The sequence below is a fragment of the Sphaeramia orbicularis genome, chromosome 24, assembly GCF_902148855.1.
Source record: "Sphaeramia orbicularis chromosome 24, fSphaOr1.1, whole genome shotgun sequence".
NCBI lineage: Eukaryota > Metazoa > Chordata > Actinopteri > Kurtiformes > Apogonidae > Sphaeramia > Sphaeramia orbicularis.
The window spans coordinates 31,472,252-31,494,321 of NC_043979.1; the positions used below are offsets into that span (position 1 = coordinate 31,472,252).

At 37.0% G+C, this 22,070-nt stretch overlaps 1 protein-coding gene across 1 annotated transcript in view; it reads right to left on the reverse strand.

Annotated features, from left to right (window-relative positions):
- The window catches only part of LOC115415327 (brain-enriched guanylate kinase-associated protein), a 57,088-nt gene extending 35,018 nt beyond the window's left edge, over positions 1-22,070 (reverse strand). The window contains exons 1-2 of the mRNA XM_030128855.1: positions 21,072-22,070; positions 7,253-7,290 (exon numbers count right to left, since the gene is read on the reverse strand). Of these exons, the coding sequence (XP_029984715.1) occupies positions 7,253-7,290; positions 21,072-22,040 (1,007 nt within the window). The 5' untranslated portion in view covers positions 22,041-22,070. The remainder of the gene's footprint in view (positions 1-7,252; positions 7,291-21,071) is intronic.

Below are 22,070 nucleotides of genomic sequence, written 5' to 3' on the forward strand. Positions count from 1 at the left end.
AAGGATCCACCTCTGCAAAATGTGCTTTCCTGCATCGTTTTACTCTGTTTCCATGTGTCTGTGTGTGCACGTGTGCGTGTGTGTGTCAATAAGTGTTTGCCCTGATACACATATATAGCAGGCGGCTCAGATGTACTTACTGCTCCATCCATGACTCTCAAGAGGCATCCTAAAAAGGCTCGACTCAGGGATGCATAAATGGTGCTTTTACAAAAAAACACATTGAGAAAATATAGAAAGCAATATAGCACTAACAGCTTTCGAGCGCTGCACCATTAACGTGTGCCAAATAAAAAAAAAGCATGTAAACTATGACCTCCTGCTTGAGATCATCAGTATCTAACAAGCAGCAGACATTAAACCGGGTATTTTTAGAAACGCATTGATTTATTAATTCCCTCACAGTTTCTCTTCATTTGTTTGTTTACTGTGTGCGTTGTGAACTTCTTGACTTCATAAACAAACTTAAATGTCAGGAGAGACGTCTAAATGTTAAAATACAAATCTAATCCACTATGATTACATGTAAACAAGTTTATGTTTTGCTAAAAGGAATGAACTCTGTTCCCAAAAAAATCTTCATTTACATCCGTTACTGTTGTTAAATACATGCAAAAACTGCAGACAGTGTCTTTGCATTCTTTAATATTACATTAAACCCAGGGATATCTCAATCAAATCAGTAACAAAAGATGTAGTTGATGTCATTAGTCACTTTTCCATTGGACATACGTGCAAAATTTTACAGATATTTACTAAATGTCAAAAAAAACAGAGGTGCTTAATGTCCATTTTTACATTAAATCACAAATGCAATGATTTGTTTATTTATTATCGCAAGATGACACGAGAAGTCATTCCATAAACATGACGATGAACAGAACTATCTGTTGTTCTAATTCTAGAATTCTCATTATCTCTCCATCCTCTATCCCATCCCATACCAAATTCAAAAATGATTTGGTTTCCTTCTGTTTGTTTGTTTTAAAAGTCTCTTTCTTCGCTTGTTGTAACATCCATCAACATCCATTTTTTTTGTTCACGTGACTAGTTGCGCAAAAACGTCTTTCCATTGCAGTTTTGTGTGATATACCAATTTTGCTACGCCTGATAAACCACATCTTGCAAGCTCAAAACTTTTTTTAGTTTAGGAGTTTTAGTGAAACTGTTGTTTTGCCATTAGTCAATTTTTTATGCGCAAGTTATATTTGCGCAATTTGAGGGTCAGTGGAAAAGCAACTATTGTGAAGGAGTGTGGCACCATGGGAGTTGTTTTTATCACCACTGCAGTTAAACATCTATAATGGCTTTTCCATTGAACATCTGTGCAAAACTTTACTGATATTTACTAAATGTGGAAAAAACAGAAGTTTTGTATGTCAGTTGTTGTATGTCAGTTTTTCCATTAAATCAAAAAAGCAATGATTTGTTTATTTATTATCACGAGGTGACATGAGAAGCCATTCCATAAAAATGGTGACAAATGTAAATATCGTGTTGATTTACAGATATATTCATTATTATACATTACCTCTCTATGCCGTACTAAATTAAAAAATGATTCAGTTTCCTGATGTGTCCACACATACTGCACCATGTTTCTTTTAAAACTCTTTGTCACTTGTTGTAACTTCTGTCAACACCCGTTTTTTTATTCATGTGATTCTAGTTGCAGAAAAAGGTCTTTCCATTGCAGTTTTGCGTGATATACCAATTGCACTACACCCACAAAAACACCTCTTGCTAGCGCAAAAACTTTTTTGGGTGAAATTGTTGTTTTTCCATTAGGCAAATTTATGCGCAAGTTATATTTACACAATTTGAGGGTCTATGGAAAAGTCACTTATGTTATGGGGTTTAGAAAGACATGAGGTGATGGAGTAAAGTTTTAGTCATGTTACATTTAATGATGTATATCTGTCTTATTTCTCTACACTGTAAACAAGTAATGTTTAATATTACATTTAGTAAAGGTGATATGACACTAAAAACAAGTTACCAAATGAAACAGGCAATAAAATTAAATAAAATGGCAGATTTCTCTGAATTTCAACATTGGGGAAACATCTGATTTAATGCCAGCTTAAAAGTCAACAGGACTTGGTCATTCTTAAATGTTTTAAAGCATAAAAGTGACATATTATAGTTATAGATTCACTTCATGGGCCTTTATGCCAGAAAATACCAGTTTTAACATAAACCGTGGATTTGTTTAAAATTTCATTTCACATAAAACTGACTGAGGCTGAGCTGTGATAGCTGCGTTATTCAATAAAGCCATTGAAGCATTTACATGGCTGACTGCTTCAACATCACAAGGAATAAATCTGACCTGAATGATGATCTGACCGCTGGTGCTGAGGAGGCCAAAGGGGGAGGAGGAAAAATGGGGTTGAGATGATAAGACTCACTTAATGATCCCCAGAGGAGCTGTCAGGACAGAGTTACCCCGAGACAGAGTGGGAGTGGGAGGCGGGCCGCTCAGACCACAGAGGACACAAGGTGCATTAATGTGTTCGACCAACACCGTCCACTTAGGCAGATCAGAACTAACCTCTATCCTCAATGGAACAGTCTGGGAACTCCTCCACACCACTTTCACAAATACACGTCTACCACCCCTCTGCTCTATCACCACTTCATCTGCTTCAATAGACGCCCAATTTATCAAGGGAGACACAACTAGCGCTTTAAACATTTGCAGCCACTTCAGTGTTTTTAAAAAGTTTCTAAATGATGCTTTCACCTCAAATACCACACAGTCCTGGACTTCAAACTTGGGATATGAAACATAATCAGTTGGTTGTTCGTGCTTAGTCAGAATTTAGTCTGATATGTGTAGGATTTGTTGAGTACTTGTGGCAGTGTTTTTCAACCTTGGGGTCGGGACCCAAGTGGGGTCGCCTGGAATTCAAATGGGATTGCCTGAAATTTCTAATAATTGATTAAAAAAAAAAAAAACTTACTGAAGTGGCAAGGTTTCACTGTAAAAGGATCAACGTTATTACAATGCAAACTTTGGTGCTGCTGGTGGATATACACCCCAGGTGAGCCTTAAAATAAGACCCTCTTTCCTCCTCATTTCAGTTTAACCCCTTGAACACTGGTTTCAGATGTTTGTGGTGCAAGATTTTATCAGTTTGAGAAAGATTTGTGAATTGTGCCAACCAACTTAAAAAAGGGGATTGGGAGCAGTTAATGCAGTGTTTTTGAACCTTGGGGTTGGGACCCCATGTGGGGTCGCCTGGAATTTCTAGTAATTGATAAAAAAACATAAAAAAAAAAAAAGTAAAAGTTACTAATAAAAAATTATATTATATAGACTAAATGTTGTCTAAAATTAACGTTTATTTGCAACATTTTATAGCAAACTATTACATGATCAAAAACAAATTAATTTTAGCAAAAAAAAAAAAAAGTCTCCAATTTGAATGTCTGGGGTTGCCAGTAATTTGTGATGTTAAAATGGGGTCACGAGCCAAAAAGGTTGGAAACCACTAACTTATGGGATCTGACATGGGAATTTAGGGTGTGGAGAAGGATGGGGGTAAAGGGGTGGGACAATATAAGTTAAACTTCATCCTGCTCCCTTTTGAATATGTTTTCTTTTTATATTAAATTTTCTTGTTGTTTTGGTTTTAATGTTATATTTAAAACAACAAATATGACTCAAAGGTCAGAAAATATTAAGAATGTTTTTCCCAAAAATGATCCTTTCATGCAGGCTCATCATTTTACTTATCATCTACATTATCTGAAACTGTCAGGCTTATTCAAATAATATTATCTACACAAAATTAACCCTTAAATACCTAAAACTATTTTTGTGGTGACTTCCAACTGAATTTTTTCCTGCAGTTATCACTATTTATTATTTCATATACTGTATTTTTTAGTGAAAAGCAAGTATTTTCCTGTATTAATTTAATTAACATGTTGATGGTCATAAAAACGCAGAGAAAATTCAAAGGTTATTTTATGAGAACAGAGAAAGCAAAAGCAAATGTGACTTTTTCAGCAAAATATATCAGTAACCTATAAAGACCAGCGACCAAAACCATCTACTGATCTAAACTGTTTCATACCTGTTGATCCAATAATCCTATCAATACATGTAACTAACTGAGGTAAAAAGCAGTTTCTCAGCTTTAAATCATAATCAGATATGACCCATTTGGATGGTCAAAGGCTCCGTATGAACGTGGAAACACCGTCATCTTCTACGACATTGATTCACCAGTAAAACCCATGGAGTTGGATCAATGACAGTGGATAGATACACTTGTTTTTACATTCAGTTATTGACGGCTTTGCTGAAAAAGTCACTTTTTCTTCTATTTTTTTCTATTTCTGATATAATAACCTTTAAATTTACTCTAAGTTTTCATGAAAATCTACATGATCAGTGAATGAAATACAGTAAAATACATGATTTACTTACAAAAATGCAAAATACAGATGATAGCTAATATTAGCATAAATGGCCATACGTCACTTAAAAATGGTTAAATATAGAGACAACCACCATTACGTGTCACAGCTGAACGTGTCATAGCTTGACTTCTTTTTTGATTTAACCCAAAAAAGACCTAAACAGCCACTGGTGACCAAAAACATACTAACCTAAAATATTTATTAAATTCTGAACCATTAAACCGATTAAAACAGTTAAATAATTCTGGGAAAATGCAGTTTCTCAGCTTTTCATAGTCATCAGATATGACCCATTTGGACGTTCAGAAGCTCAGTAGTGAAAATGGAAACACTGTCATCTTCTATAACATTGACTCACCAGGAAAACCCACGGAGTTTGACAAATGATAGTGGTTGTAGATGCTTGTTTTTACAGTGAGTTATTAATTAAAGTGATTAATTCTTAGAACTTTACTCTGAGTTTTGATGATCGTCTATGATCAATAAATTAAACACAGGAAAATACATGATTTTTATAGAAAAATACAAAATATAGAGGTTCAAATGTTAACAAATGGCGCTCAGAAAGGTTAAATACAGAGAAAAATTCATTCAAAAACTGCCACAAAAGTAGCACTTGGTCTTTATGGGTTAAATAATTGAAAGAAAGATAGTTCAATGCAATTATTCACATTTGAGCCAAAATGTCTTATCTCAACTCCAATGTCCTGAAAATCTAAAGCTGTGAAAAACTTTTGTTTTCCCTCCACCCAAGGACATTGTTTCATCATCACTCCTCCAAACAGCGGCATAATCACGTAGTTCAATCTTGCGCTGTCAATCAGCCGAAAGAGCAGCTGTCACTTTTTTCTCAGGTGGTGTCAGTCTTATTTTCAAAATAAAACCCGAGCATCTTTCAGCCGGGGATCAGCATTTGACGTGTGTTGAACTATTGAGAGAAATTCTTTCAAACTTTAAATCTGTTTAGTCTCCATTGCTCTGCTCCAGTGCGTCTCCATGTAATGTGTACATGTCTATCTACACCACAGGGTCTTAAATACAGGAGCCCAGCCAAGAGAGGGACAGAATTTGCAAAGGAGAGCAAGACTGAGCGCAAGAGAGGGGAGAAATTTCAGGACATTTCATCATTTAGACTGGAAGGCGAGATATGGGGGTGGATGTGCGGGTGGATGTAGAGGCAGGGTCAGGCCCACAGGTGCAGCCAGATTCCTACTTAACCTCATCACAACTTCATCAAAGGCTACAGGTGACCTTGTTTCCCATTCAACAAAGAGAAATGAGAAAAGGTGCAACACTCCTCGTCTTTATCTTACAAGTGCTGCTATAATTCAATTAAAGCTGTGACACAAAGGTGAGGACAATTGATGCCTCTTATTGGAGAAACACCCCATCAGATTAATTACCCCTCATTGGCTGGTTTAAACGGCTTTTAAAATGTAATCTGCCTGAAATCGTAATAATACCATCAGTAATCGAACACAAAAGCGAGTGCTCTGGATCTATTTCCATCTGTGCAGGATTAATAATGGTTCATTAGTATTAATTAAATCGTGTCTACTGTAGGACAGTGAGGTAAAAGCAAGACAGAGAAAGAGATATGAAAGGTTGGAGGGAAAAAAAAATTACAAAAAAGCAGATCCTTTCTTGCATCTTGTTTGCACTGCGCTCGGCTGCTTTAATTTCCTGTGTAATGCAACTTTAATCAGAAAAGCGAGCGAGCACTTGTAATTTTGTAATGAGCTCATTAAAATCTGTTTTTGCAGGCATGTGAACTCATCACTTCAGCTATCACCTTGGTTTTCATATTAAACATTTGACACTGGTTTAAATATATAAAAATCATGAATCAGAGCTACTATTTTATAGGTAATCGTACAAGTAAAGCAGCAGTGTAATGCAGGGTAATTAATCAGTTTTATAGGTGCATTCCGACAGGTGACAGGAACCATAAAAACATTTGTGAATTCACTGAGACACATTTCAGATGGATTCACAAACCTTCTTGATTGAAATCGTAGACAAAAAAAAAAAGCTTTTACAGTAACACCACAAACGCTGCAGTGAATTTTCTAGCCAAGAATTCCCTGCATTCAGCCAAAAAAAAAAAAAAAAGCAAGAAAGAAAGAATGAACACCTTTTTATCTTTAACAAACTATCAAAAAAAAAAAGCAGCACTGCATTACAGAGAGCACGAACTGACAGGGAGAGCGCACATGCAGCCACATCACATACAGATGATCACACACACATTCATACACACACAGATAGAGAAAGAGAGAGAGGGAAAGCTACAGATGCAAACCAAGGCAGCTTTGTAATCCAAATCAAAGATGCAAAGAGTGAAACTGTACCTTCCGCTCACGCACAGCTTCATCCTGGAGACTGAGAGATAAAAAAATCCTGCTGCCTGAGCCTCGGCAGAGATGGAGAAAACCCCTCTCTGTATGCTATCTGGATTGGCTTACCCAGCTCTCCCTAAAGCTCAGAGAAACCCCACTACATGTACACCCCACCACCACCACCACCACCACCACCACTGCCGCCGCCGCCACCACCACCACCTCCACCACTCCAACAGCAGCAGCAGAAGCAGAAGCAGCAGTCAGGAGGGAAGACAGAGGGGGAGTGAGACTGTGCAAGAGTGGAAGAGAGAGACAGAGAGGAAGAGTGGGAGGGAAGGAGCTTAAAGGAAGAAGACAGGGAGAAAGCGGGGGCGTGATGATGGAGCCCTGAAAGATTTGTGCAGAGAAGGGAGAGAGAGAGAGAGGGAGAGAGGGAAAGAGAGAGGGAGGGGAGAAGGGAGAAGGGAGAAGCTTACCTGATAGCGTCTATGTTGTTCATGTCTTCGTCAGGCACCTAACAGAAATGACAGCACATTAGTTAGAAGGGGACCCATCACACACACACACACACACACACACACACACACACACACACACACATGCACAAAAAAAAAAAAAACTGGCCCAGAAGGTGCCAGCAGTGAAGAGCCGCACGCACTTATCTGAAGAGAAACAAAACCACATACATATTCAGCAGGCACGCTCTCTGATTCTCTCTGTTTTTGTTTATGTTTCTCTCTTCTCTACTCCCCCCCTTCCATCCCTCTGCCTGCTCCCTCATTCGCTCCTTCCCCTCTGCTCCATCATGCAATCATCATCATCATCATCATCATCATCATCATCATTGGGCTGCACCCAGGCCGACTATATCTGTGCTTACTTGAGGTGAGAAGAGAACGATCATTTCATACTAGGAGTGTGAGAGGAGAAAGTGAGAAAGAGGGAAGGAGGGAAAACAGGGAAGTAAGTAAGAAGGGAGGGAGGGAGGGAGGGAGGGAGGGAGGAGAGTGGAAAGCTCCATTGCAGCCAGACTGCAGATACATGGCAAGCCCCCCCATGAGGGATACTGGCAGCAACTCAATATCCCTGTCGAGGAGAGAAAGGGGATGTAAAGAAGAGATAGAGAAGTGGTGGTAGTGATGTTAGGGGGAAAGAAAACAGGGGAGTTAAGAGGGGGGGGGGGGGGGAACAGGTGGTCCAATCTGTTGAATGTTCCATCTCAAGTCTTGGGGGCTGTTAAGATGAATTTCATACAGGTCTGCCGGCCCTCTTCTGAAGGTAATGAATTATGCATAATCTTGTGAATCCTCCCCATGAATTATCGTTTCATTCAGATTTAGGGTGCAGGTCTGATCAAGTGTGGCGTCCACTGCTGCTACTTTTTCATGTCTCACGTGGATGTTTAACGAATACTGGAAAATTAATCTGTAGCAGTGAAAGGGGAGTGGGACTGTGTCTGCGCGCGCTTGGTGTTATTAATTAAGGAAGCAACCGTTGCAAATAGATTATTATGTCTTTAGGGTCAACGGGAAACGTAGTTGAGAGTAGCAGCGGAAGGGAAAGTGCTTTCAAGCTCTGGGAGATGCTTAACGAATTGAGTTTGTGTCTTCAACAGAAGGTTGTGTGCCTGTGAAGAATTTTCCGTTACCGCGCTCACACAAGTACAAGGACTTGTGTGAGGAGATGGAACTTTGCAAGGAGATGCACACACACACAGACACACACGCACACACACACACACACACACACACGCACACACACGCACACATACACACACACACACTACACTGAGATGAACACCAACAGACTCACATGCCTGCCTCACAGCCCCCACACCACCCACCTTTTTTCAAGCAGTTGCTAAGGTGACGGCAAAGGCTGAATTTTAATCAGACAATAAATTAAGGCAATGTGATCTTCTCCTTTATTATTAAATGGCAGCCGTGCTGATTCTGAGATCTGTCAGGTATGTTTTGGATCCAAGAGAGGGACACTGACAGACTGCAGATCAGGTTAACAACTCTGTAAACATGTGGAGTGGCTTGTTCAGACATGCTTTACACTGTCCGAACGATGAAAAATATAGTGGCAGCGTTTAAATTGCACACATTAAGCCATCAACTTAATAATTCTATGTGTTTTATAACAGGAAATAGGACCTGTAATGTAACAGTAGTCACGTTTTCCATTGACCCTCAAATTGTGCAAATATAACTTGCACATAAAAATTTACCTAATGGAAAAACGACAATTTTGCCGAAAGTTTCATTTTTCGATTAAAAGTTTTTGCGCTGGCAAGAGGTGGTTTTTCAGGTGTAGCACAAATGGTATATCACGCAAAACTGCAATGGAAAGACCTTTTTTTGCAACTAGAGTCACGTGAATTTAAAAAACGGATGTTAGAATGACTGCATCATTACAAATGAAAATGGATCTTTTTAAGCGGAGATGGCACATGGTTGAAGACTATTTGTATAATTAAACTTTTTGGGTTGTTGACGAGAATTGCTCTTATAAGCCCTGACATGAGGTGTTTTGTATTTATATAGATGTGTGCATATGTATACGAATATATGAATATTTCGATATTTGGCAATGTATCTATAGATGTAGTATAATATCTGTAACAATAATAATACTATGTGGTGTAATTTATTTATTTTATTTTATTTTTTTTATTCATGTCTTGTCCCAGATGTTTTGTTCTGTTTTATATTATGCAAAAATCTAAATAAAAAGTTTAAAAAAACAAAAAACAAAAAAAAACAGATATTGATGGACCTTACAACAAATGAAGAAGAAACATGTCGGGGTATTTGGGATGTAACGATATGAAAATCTCATATCACGGTTATTGTGACCAAAATTGTCACGGTTATAATTATTATCGCAGTATTGTTGAAATTGTGCTAAAATGTTCAAAATGTACTTATACACACACTGAAATAATTTAACCAAGTTGTATTTTGAAAAAAAAACAAAAAAAAACCCAACAACAACAATAAAAAAATAAATAAAATAAAATAATTGTCACAATGCACTTTCTCTTGACAGAAACATTCAAGTATTAACCCTTTGGGGTCTGGGCCTATTTTGGCCGTTTTTCAGTACTTTTGATTTTGCCTTTATATTCTATATAAACAAATGTTTACTATAGCCATGTTTGGTATCTTTTTTTTAAGCACTACTTCATTTATATCAACTGCTATTATTTTTTTCACTTTAACCTACTATATCAACACAAAAGGCCAGAAAAAAAACAAAAAAATTGTATATAATTTATTGCAAAAATAACACAAAGATGTTTAACGAACCTTTTCAAAGACTTTAAAAGTGAATATTGGTTCCAAATATCAGGCAAGGGTTTTTCTTAATCGGGGAACAGGGGCGCTGCGCCCTCATAGTTTCGGCTAGCGCCCCCTTACCGACATTACAACATTATTATACTTCTAACAGAAAAATAAGTTACTCTTCGATTGGTTGCTTTAAAAAATTGCAGGAGGGCCACTAGAGTTACAATAACCCTCTCAGACAGCCTCAGAATGTTCCATTTTTACCTCAGTTTTTCAAAAGGGAAACCCCCCTTCCACACCATCCCCCCCAGCTTGGTCACTTCGCTCCCTCTCCTACCTGTGCTCCTTCTTACTAATTTTTTCCACCATATTTACATTCGCCGCCATGTTTATGGAATGACTTCTGGTGTCATCTCACGATAATAAATAAACAAATCATCGCATTTGTGATTTAATGGAAAAAGCGACATTACGCACTTCTGTTTTGTCCACATTTAGTAAATATCGGTAAAGTTTTGCACAGATGTCCAATGGAAAAGCGACTATTGTTTAAGCATTATCAGCTCCTATTGATGTGAATATACAGGGTGGGGAAGCAAAATTTACAATGAACATTTAGTTGTTTTTTCTCAGCAGGCACTACGTCCATTGTTTTGAAACCAAACATATATTGATGTCATAATCATACCTAACACTATTATCCATACCTTTTCAGAAACTTTTGCCCATATGAGTAATCAGGAAAGCAAACGTCAAAGAGTGTGTGATTTGCTGAATGCACTCGTCACACCAAAGGAGATTTCAAAAATAGTTGGAGTGTCCATAAAGACTGTTTATAATGGAAAGAAGAGAATGACTATGAGCAAAACTATTACGAGAAAGTCTGGAAGATACTATTAAAGAAGAACGGGAGAAGTTACCCGAATATTTGAGGAACACTTGTGCAAGTTTCAGGAAGCGTGTGAAGGCAGTTATTGAGAAAGAAGGAGGACACATAGAATAAAAACATTTTCTATTATGTCAATTTTCTTGTGGCAAATAAATTCTCATGACTTTCAATAAACTAATTGGTCATACACTGTCTTTCAATCCCTGCCTCAAAATATTGTAAATTTTGCTTCCCCACCCTGTATGCTTAGACTACAGTCATGGAGCCTTCATCGAGGCCTGTTCCTGTGAAATGTACGCCACTTCTATAAGTCTGGAAATACCACCAGTTGCTATTGCCGAGAAAAAACAGTTGTATAAACAGGTCATCTACATCTGCAGACATTTTAGCAAGGTTACGTCTCAAGCTGAGTAAATGATGGATGTCACAAAATAAATGCTGGTGAGTGGGCTGAGTCACTAAATGACTGCATTGTTCGGTGGAGATTGTTTGCGTGGAGGAGCTGGTGACGGGTAGAATGCTAATGAGCACACCACAGAGTCTGCTCACAGGTCAGTTTGAAATACCAGTGCTGTGCTGACTTGCATAATCACTTTTTCTGCACTCATTGATCAGCTGATTGGTCACATGTCTGAATGGATCACATGGACAGCTCACACCTCAGGTCTGAAGTGGTGTTTAGCGACAGTGTGGCTGAGTGGATGGTGGTGTGGGCTGTTCTGTTAGTCAGATGGTCTATCACTTCAGCAGAGTTGAGGAAGCTACTTTGAAAGAATAGCCTTGCAAACTACCATCTAATTCACACTGGAAGGAGACGAACAACAGCAAAACTAACTCAGGGAGAAATGTGGTTCGGTTAAATACACAGTATGTGTTCTGCTGGTAGGTGTCTCTCAATTGAAACAGCAGCAGATGATTTCAGTTGCAGCACATTGCACAGCCATATCATCATCATAACTTTATACTGTCAAAAACTATGTGTCAGTCAGAGGATTTCAGGCAAATTCACAAAACACGTGTCATTTCATTCTGGTGAAATAGCCACAAAGGACATTTAACATTAATGTTAAATAACAAATCAACAAATAATATCGACAGCAAGGATGTCAAACTCATTTTCGTTCAGGGGCCACATACACCTAATCTGACCTCAAGTGGGCTGGAACGTTAACCCTTTCATGCATGAATTATGAGAACCTTAATCAAGATTTTTTTCCTGAGTGCTTTTATTCCTCTTCAGGCATGAAAAAAAAAAAAAAAAAAACAGGGCAATTGATTTTTTAGGACCTTATTTTTCATTTGTTACAAAAAATGTCCACTCAGCTGGACACCATGTATTTAACCCTTTCATGCATGAATTATGAGAACCTTAGTCAATATTTTTTTCTTGATTGTTTTTATTCCTCTTTAGGCATGAAAAAAGCAATGCAATTTATTTATTTATTTTTCTTTTAATGAACCTATTTTTCGTGGCGTTACAAAAATGTCCACTCAGCTGGACACCATGCATTTAATTTTTGAAGCAAAGAAACATGTATATAAAACTCATCATCAGAAAGTGATATACTGTGTAAAAACTATGAAATAAAAACATTTTTAATGAGTGCTAATCATGTTTTCTCACATTTTTTTCATACTCTAATACTAGTTATTACTCATTTCATGAATATAATATCCTCCTGAGACCCAGGAAATTGACAATTTTAGCTTTTTTACATTAAAAAATTATCTTGATTGGAAACTGCATAATGCAATAGTTTTTTCAGATACATTTTAAAAATACTTTTTATTTTTTGATGTTTTATATGGAATGTCCTTTGCAATGGACAGTATTTTTAAGTTAAACTGTCAAACTTTTGTCCCCTACAGAGGACAAAATATATTGCTGGGTCTCAGGAGGATACACAAAAAAACCCAAAACTTTTTGTTTCAGAAAACTGTTAATTACATTCTAATAACAATTAGCAATTGATTTACACTAAAACATGTTACTGCAGATCAGGTTTATCAAGAGCAGCAAAGTTACAATAATTGTATGAATTGCAGTGTTTGGGATGATGCATAAGCTCCACTGTGTTGGCTGATATGGAACTAAAACAACAAACTCCATGAATATACAATAGAACAGCTGTAGAATAACTGTCCATTGTAGTGACCACTATGCATGAAAGGGTTAATTTTTGAAGCAAAGAAACATGTATTTGCTGATATACTGTGAGAAAACTATGATATAAAAGCATTTTTAATTTTGCTAATCTGATGTTTTTAACATTTTAACATACCTGCATGGAGATAATATGAAAAAAAACCAACAAAAACAAAACCAAACAAAACTGTTAATTACAGTCTAATAACACTTAGCATTTTTTTTTTTTTTTACACTCAAACATGTTAATGCAGATCAGGTTTATCTAGAACAGTAAAGTTACAGTAATGGTATGAATGTCAGTGTATGGGATGATACATAAGCATCCTCTGTTTTGGCTGATATGGAACTAAAACAACAAACCTATGAATATACAAGAGAACACCTTTGAACAGCTGTCCACTCTAGTGACCACCATGCATGAAAGGGTTAAAGTAATAGTATAATAAGTAATTTTCTTTTCGTTTTAGTACAAAAAGTATTACATTTCCAAAATATCCTTAAATAAAAAATGTGAATAACCTGAACTTCCATGAACAACCTGAAATTTCTTAAGAAAAATAACTGCACATTTGACCATATTATGCTGCAGCTTATTAGTTAAATGAAAAAATTAAATAAGGTCCGCACAACCTGTGAGCTCCCAAAGAATGTATTACCATGGGTGACGTTTCATGCTGACGCCCTTCATCAGACCACATCAACAGATCACACAGCTGTTTATATAGAGTACTTAAATGCAATGTCACGTGACAGGTAATGCACGACATCTCATATAATCAAAACAAAACGTAAGGTTTTTTAAAAATTTATAATAGATCATATAAATATAACAATCAAATCTTTTAAATAAATACAAATACAGTGATCCAGCCACGTTAAATTCATGAAAATATAGATACAAACAGACAAATATAATGATGAAATTAGACTGAATTAATGCAAATTCATTAATAGTCTATGGTGATCAAGTTACTTTAACCCTTTCATGCATGAATTATGAGAACCTTGGTCAAGATTTTTTTCCTGAATGTTTTTATTCCTCTTTAGGCATGAAAAAAAACCAATGTGATTGACTTTTTTTTAATGAACCTATTTTTTATGGCGTTACAAAAATGTCTGCTCAGCTGGACACCATATGTTTAATTTTTGAAGCAAAGAAACATGTATTTAAAATGGAATAACAGAAAGTGATAAACTGTGTGAAAACTATGAAATAAAAACTGTTTTTAATGCAGTTAATCTAGTGTTTGCTCACATTTGATCAAACTCTAATACTAGTTATTAAATATTATGGTATTGTTATTAGATAATATGCATTAAAAAAAAAAACCTTTTTGTTTAAGAAAACATTTAATTAAAGTCTAATAACAACTAGCACTTGATTTAGACTCAACATGTTACTGCAGATCAGGTTTACCAGGTTTATATCACAACTGTAAGTGTTCTATCTGCACTCTTCTCTTTTACTTTATTTTAATTGATTATTATTTATGTTTATTGATTATGTTTTAATTGTAATTGTGTATTTTTAACCTGTCTCTTTTCCATTTTTGTAAAGCACGTACATGATTTGTACTATACGAATAAATTTGCGTTATCAAGAACAGCAAAGTTACCGTAATTGTATGAATGTCAGCGTATGTGATGATGCATAAGTGTCCACTGTGTTGGCTGATATGGAACTAAAACAACAAAACCCATGAATATACAAGAGAACAGCTGTAGAGTACCCGTCTACTGTAGTGACCACTATACATGAAAGGGTTAAGTTAAATTCATATAGTAACAAATTGTTTTAAAGTCATATAAATTCATGTTATAATGTCCAGTTTACTTGAAATTCATACAATAACCAAGTTGTTTTAAAGTCATATAAGTCCATGATATTACACTGACCAAGTTACTTTAAATTCAGGTTGTGCGGACCTTATTTTATGCTTATATGCATTACAACTTACAGACCACAGCTGATCTACAAATACACAAAACATTCAGTTACAGGCGTCTGGAATTGAAAAATGTAGAATTTAGTTTGATTGTCAATGTCTTTTGTGTAATCTTTGCAAATTCATCCTGAGGGCCCATGGGGCATATGTTTGACACCTATGAGCTACAATGAAAATGTGCAGTGGGCTGTTACATGTTAAAAAATTAAAGTATGTCTAGATTTAAATATTTTTGGAAACTTAAAGTAAGTAAACAAGTCAAGAAGTTAAATAAAATAGGCCTGTAGCCATACTGTCTGGTCAACTAAAACTACCTACAAACAATCAATTAAATTCCAAATAAACTCCACATAGCAAGAATATAAATGGGCAAATATCTAAAACAAGCTAACAGTCTGAGACCAGTGTATGTCATGAATAATTTAATAAAACAACAAACCAATGTGACAAACTTTCCAGAGCTAAGCTGAAACTAAGCAGATCCAACAGTACAAGTGTTATTTCTCTACCACTAAAACTCACCAAACAACACGAAGAAGAGCAAAAATAAATGTCTCAATATGAAGCCTTACCTTTGCTTGTTTCTGATCATAACTTGGTTTTATATGAATAAACCTTTTGCTCTGGGTTAATCCATTGTTTTGTGTTACACTGAAATGATTCCCACTGGAAACAAATGGCCCGGGGTTTAACAGGTTGCAAATATACACTGTAAGCCCGGAATTTGTATTTACTAAAATGCTTTAATTACAATGCACTTAAATGATTTAAGTTTTATGACATTACTATAAAATGTTAAGTATATTCTACTAATTTGTAGACATAGTTGAAAGTACGAAAAAGTTTAAGTTGAATGGAATTAAATCACTAAGTTTTAGTCATGACCACACCTTTTTATCTTCGCATTGCATTGTGGGTATTGGGCATGTTGTTGAAAATATGTTATTTTTATGTGCAGGGGTTCAGCGGGGTTGTGGGGTTAGTGTTCATTTGGATTTAATGTGTGTATGGCAGTGTTTATTGGCCTTTTTGTGTTTGTTTTTGTATTTTTGAAGAGCTGCACCATGAGTCAGAGCCATAGGAAGAACAATGGGTTTCCTGTTCATCTGAAATTATAGCTTTTTGAAGAAAATGTTAATGTTCTGTCAAAATAAGAGCACTTCCTGTATGGGCAAATGACATCGAGCCAACTGTCATTCATGACACAATATATTGAGTTGAATAATTTCATAACTATTTTGGTCAAGAATAGGATTTTGAGTTTGATTAGTTTAAAAAAAGTTGTTTAATCAGTGATAAGTTAATCTGGCTGCAATAGAGAAACTTAGTCAGTGTAACCTAAAATGCTGAGTTGAATGGTTGGACAGTGGGGTTGATTTTACAACAGATTTAAAGCACAAATAACTTGTCTTTTAGTGTTTTCTACTTAATACTTTAAGTTTAATACTTTTAGCATAAAGTTGAACCTACTTAAACCAACTGATTAGTCGATCATTACTTAAATCATTTAAGTGCAATCACTTGCCTCAAATTTTTTGAATAAACTCTACTTTTCCGGGTTTACAGTGTATAATGAAATGGTTCAATCATGTGTCAGTACAAAAATGCATGCATGTGGCCGTGGTGGAGCTGATGTGCTGAAGTGCATCAAAATGAGGAAACAAGCTGATTTTTAGTGACTTTGAACATAATGTGGTTGTTGAGTCAAGACTTCTGGTTTGAGTATTTCAGAAACTGCTGATCTCCTGGGAGTTTCACACACAACCGTCTCTATGGTTTACAGAGAATGATCCGGAAGAGAGAAAATATCTAGTGAGCAGTAGTTCCCTAGGTGGAAGTGTTTTATTGATGCCAGAGGTCAGAGGAGAATGGCCAGACAGGTCCATGCTCATATAAAGGCAGCAGGAACTCTAATACCCACTAGTTACAACCGAAGTATGGAGAGGAGGATCTCTGAACACACGACATGTTGATTCTTGAAACAGATGGGCTTCAGCAGCAGGAGATCTGACTGGGCACCACGGGTAACAACAGGAAACTGGGGCTACAGTTACAACATTGGCTGCATAAATGCCATGAAGAATTAAGGCAGATCTGAAGGTAAAAGGGAGTTCAACCCAGTACTGGGAAGCTGTACCTAATAAAGTGGCCACTGAGTGCATTTTATACATACAATCATGGAAAAACTTCTCAGAAACCATAAAAATTTTACACAATCTCAAACGTTATCATGAAATATTAGTGGAAGATTCTTTTCTGTGTTTCAAAAGCCACTTCAAAGGAATATATTTATTTTATTGTTAAGAAGTAAAAATAGCCAAACTAAATTCTTGACATCCCTGGATTCTTCACATCCCTGGATGTGTTTAATTATCTTATCGAAACATCCAGTTTTGACCTTGACGGAACAGTGCATGTGCAGAAGGGAGCATGTGGGTTTGGAGAATGGAACCATACTTGGCAGAGTTCAATGACTAAGAGTGATTCTAAAAGCAATATATCACAAGTGCATGGGATATCCAAAAACGTTTTTCCACCACTGTGTATTATTGTCTACTTGTTCATTAAAGGAGTGATATTTAGCTTTTTTTTTAAATGGAATTATGCATTTTAAAACATTTCCCTGTGGTCTATATAAACTAAATGCTATGCTTGGGTCTGAATTCTTCATTAGTTAAACTCCACAGGTCCATCCAGGGTGTTGACCATGCTTCTCTGTCCCGTTCAGCCACTTGTGTTCATTAATACAATCAACAGCTGAACATTTTAGGTAATCGACTCGAAGTTTGGACATATTTTCAGTATGGACTACAACCGCTGCTGCTGACAAACAATTATGGCATACTCTGAGAAATGTTTGTTGGAAGTCTTGATCTTATATGTGCAAATGTCATTATGCAACTAGTTATACACGTAACAAATTAAGCAGGAATTAAAATGGGTTGTACAGGGGTTGGACAAAATAATGGAAACACCTTCACCTCAAGATGATAATGGCCCAATCCATACAGCTAGAATTGTTAAAGAATGGCATGAGGAACATTCTAATGAAGTTGAGCATCTCGTATGGCCGGCACAGTCCCCAGACCTCAACATTATTGAGCATTTATGGTCAGTTTTAGAGATTCAAGTAAGACGTAGATTTCCACCGCCATCGTCTCTAAAAGAGCTGGAGGGTATTCTAACTGAAGAATGGCTTCAAATTCCTCTGGAAACAATTCACAAGTTGTATGAATCAATACCTCGGAGAATTGAGGCTGTAATTGCCGCAAAAGGTGGACCTACACCGTATTAAATTATAATTTATTGATTTTTTAAGGTGTTTCCATTATTTTGTCCAACCCCTGTAGAAATCTACTTGATTTTTGCCAAAATGAAAGATAGCTTTGCAGCACCTGGAGGGTTCAAATTCAAACGTTATAAACTACTAGGGTCCAAATACACAAATAAATGTACCAAAGACTAATAAAAGTGGGTTTAGCAAAATATGACCCAAGCCCTTTCGCCCTTAGCCCGTGGGTCAAAAAAAATTATATTAATATTCATCTACTATAAAAATATAATAAATCAGGACAATGGATGTTTTTTTCAACTTTTGCTCAAAGTTTAGACCCTAATGTTAATAAAAGTACATCAAAAGTGTATTTTAGTGCAAACTTTAATGTTCAAACATGATTTTTAATCTTTGTGGGGTGAAATATACGCTATTAAAAATCTCTGACACGAACAATTAATTTATGCATATCATCGTCAATCCAGCCGAAAAAAAACAGGCGAGGATAAAAAATTTTAATTTCTCTTTTAGTTTGTTACAGTTTACTCAGGCATAGTAATAGATACAATATTTTAGACAATGGGAATAGATTCTGTGAGGTCTCTAAATGTCCATAGACACCAAGAACATCCATATGAACCTTATTATTGTGAAGTAATTCTTCATTTACTTTGAATATGTCTTTTTAGGCGTTTTTCCCCTGAAAATATGGTCAGGGTTAAACAGGTTTAATGCACTTCTACTTGTGCAATGACAATTAAGTTAAATCTGATTTATTGTAAATGCAAGGTTTCCAAAAAATGTGTTTTGTGAGGTCACAGCAACCTTGAAATTTGACCTCTGGCCACCAAATCGCAGTGAACATTTGCGCTAGATTTCAAGAAATTCCACCAAGCTGCTCCGATGTTGTCAGATTTTTAAATATACTGGGGACCAGAGTCGCATAGACACAACTTAAAGGGGTGATATTCTGCTAAACCCACTTTTATTAGTCTTTGGTTCATTTATTTGTGTATTTGGACCCTAATAGTTGAAAAAGTTTGAATTTGAATCCTCCAGGTGCTGCAAAGCTATCTTTATATTCATTTTGGCAAAAATCGAGTGGATTTCTACAACCCGTTGAAATGCCTTCTTAATTTGTTACGTCACGACATTTGCACATATAAGGTCAAGACTTCCGACGAACATTTCTCCGAGTACGACATAATTGTTTGTCAGCAGCAGTGGTTGTAGTCCATACTGAAAATATGTCCAAACTTTGAGCCAATTACCAAAAATGTTCAGTTGTTGGTTAAATGGGACAGAGCAACACAGTCAACAACCTGGAGGGGGTGGGGTGTGAAGTGACTCATTTGCATTTAAAGGCCCGGCGCTCAAAACAACCTTTCTGGTGTCATTACTCAGAAATAGGGTTAAAGATGGACCTGTGGAGTTGAATTAATGAAGAATTCAGACCCAAGCATAGCATTTACAGTTTATGTAGACCACAGGGAAAGGTTTTAAAATGCATAAAAAAAAAGCAAAATGTCACTCCTTTAAGACATGTAATATGAATAATATAAGAAATACGATACACAATATGCAATAGAACAAAAGCTTCCACTCTAGTGCAAAATATTTCCTGTAATAGAATTTGGTGATTCCTCTCAGGCTCCATATGTCTGCCCTTTTGTACATGTCCTGTAGAAAGGTCAGGTGAGAGGTGGGGGCGGCATGATGGTCAGGGGGAAAATAAAGGGGGCAGGGCTGGGCAAAGACTGTTCAGCTACAGTAGAAATAAAAATCAAAAGCTATTCCTTTCTTTTTATTAGCCAAAGGTTTAGTCTGTAGTTTCAGTACCTAACAAGTCAAGCAAAAAAGTCATTTAACTTCTTGAATCATTATACAAACATGAAGCTGAACTACCAGTGCACTCAAACCTAAAGGTTGAACCAGCTGAATCTCTGAATGGATTTGCATGTAACTGATCCTATTTTAACAACTATGATAACCTTCTGACTATTTTTCTTATATACCGTTGCGGAAAAAAATTATTACACCATCAAAAGTCATCAAAAACAATGCTTATGCAATCAAGTATTAACTCCTGTGTGTATCCTGTGACTAAAACAGACAGAAAAGAAAACCTGGAATGCCTAAAAGCACTGTTTTTGTCAGTACAGTGCCATAGATATTGATGTAAGAACTGAAGTGATTTTGGTTATTATCAAGAAAAAACATGGAAAATAGCTGGATATCAGCTCTGAAATGAAAGTCTTATGAGCTATTTTTGTTGTTATCATTATATTTGTCCAAACAAATGTACCTTTAGTTGTGCCAGGCATTCAAATGAACAAGAAACTGAAGAAAACAAAGGTGTTCTAATCATTTTTCCGCGACTGTATCTCAAGAGCTGTTGGATGGATTGCAGTTACACTCTACATCTAGTGCCAACATCAGATCAAAATTTCACTTATGATCAAATAATGCTATACTAATGCATATTTAATCAGTAAATATGTCTTCTTTTATCGTCATTTTCTACTTTTCTTCTAGGCTGCCACTGTAAAAACCAAACACATTTTCCACTCCTCTTTGTCCTCTAAATAATGAAGCTGAAAAATAAATCAGAAACAGCTCAATCAAATCATCAAAAAACCTAATTTATTCAGATATTTTTTGTGAGAAATAATTTCTGTTTCAATCACAACATATGTTCAGAGGCCTGGCTTTGATTAAAGACGGGGGTGACTTTCATCACTCACCATGTTGATGCCCCTGGGCAGAGAGACAGATCTGTAGGGGTATCTGGGGAAGTCATGATGAAACTCCAGAAAAGGACTGTTCATGTTGAACCCTTGACAGAACTGCGGAGGAGGTGGAATCACGGTTTTCTCGTCTATCTCCAAAAGCGTCGGCGCCTCTGCTTTTACCTCCGGGTCATGCGGCTCATCATCTCTCCTCACTGTGTCGATGTCAGTTTCCAGATACTTTTTCTGCGAAGGGTCAGGAGGACTTGGCTCTTCTTGGATCTTCTGCTCGGGTACAGAGCTCTGCTGCTTGGCCATTGAGCGGGGCAGCCTGGGGCTCTGCTGGGTCACACTTTGGATTGTGTCGTAAAGCTGAACTAGTTCTGTGGTGGTACTGGTAGAGCTGGAGGGGGAGACTGGTTTCCCAAATGCCTGAAGGCTGTTTGGGTCGAGCACATTGGACGTCACTTCATCTAGAAACTGCGAGAACTTCAGTTTGGCTTCAACCCTTTCCTCCAGCAGCCACTGTAGTTTTAGACTTTTACTGCTGGCATTTGTCTGTGTGCAGCCCCTCCCCTGATGCACTCCTCCCCTCTCTGGCCATGCATGGACTTTGTTATGATTTCGACCTCCTCCCTGCTCAGCCTGAGGGTAATTTCGGCCTCTTCTCTCCTCTTTAAGTCGACTCTCGAAAACTTCCTGGCTCTGTTTCTTGATGGAGTTGTGCAGGAGGCAGGTCACTCCTGAACTCCAGCTGTGCAGGCTACTGGTCCCAGTGCTGCCAGTCCTGCTGCTGCCTATGGTGCTACTCGGGCTGGACGGCAAACTCGAGGATGAACAGTTAGAAGAGGGGTCAATCAGGTCTTCCAGCCAGATCTCTTCCCTGAAAGCAGAAGAGGAGGCCCAGGGTTTGTGCTGTGACCTCCCCTGTTTGGGTGTCCCTCTCTGGGGGAGGATGAAGGTAGTGTTGCTTGTTCCATCCATCGGGACGAGTGGTATCTGCACGGTTCTGCT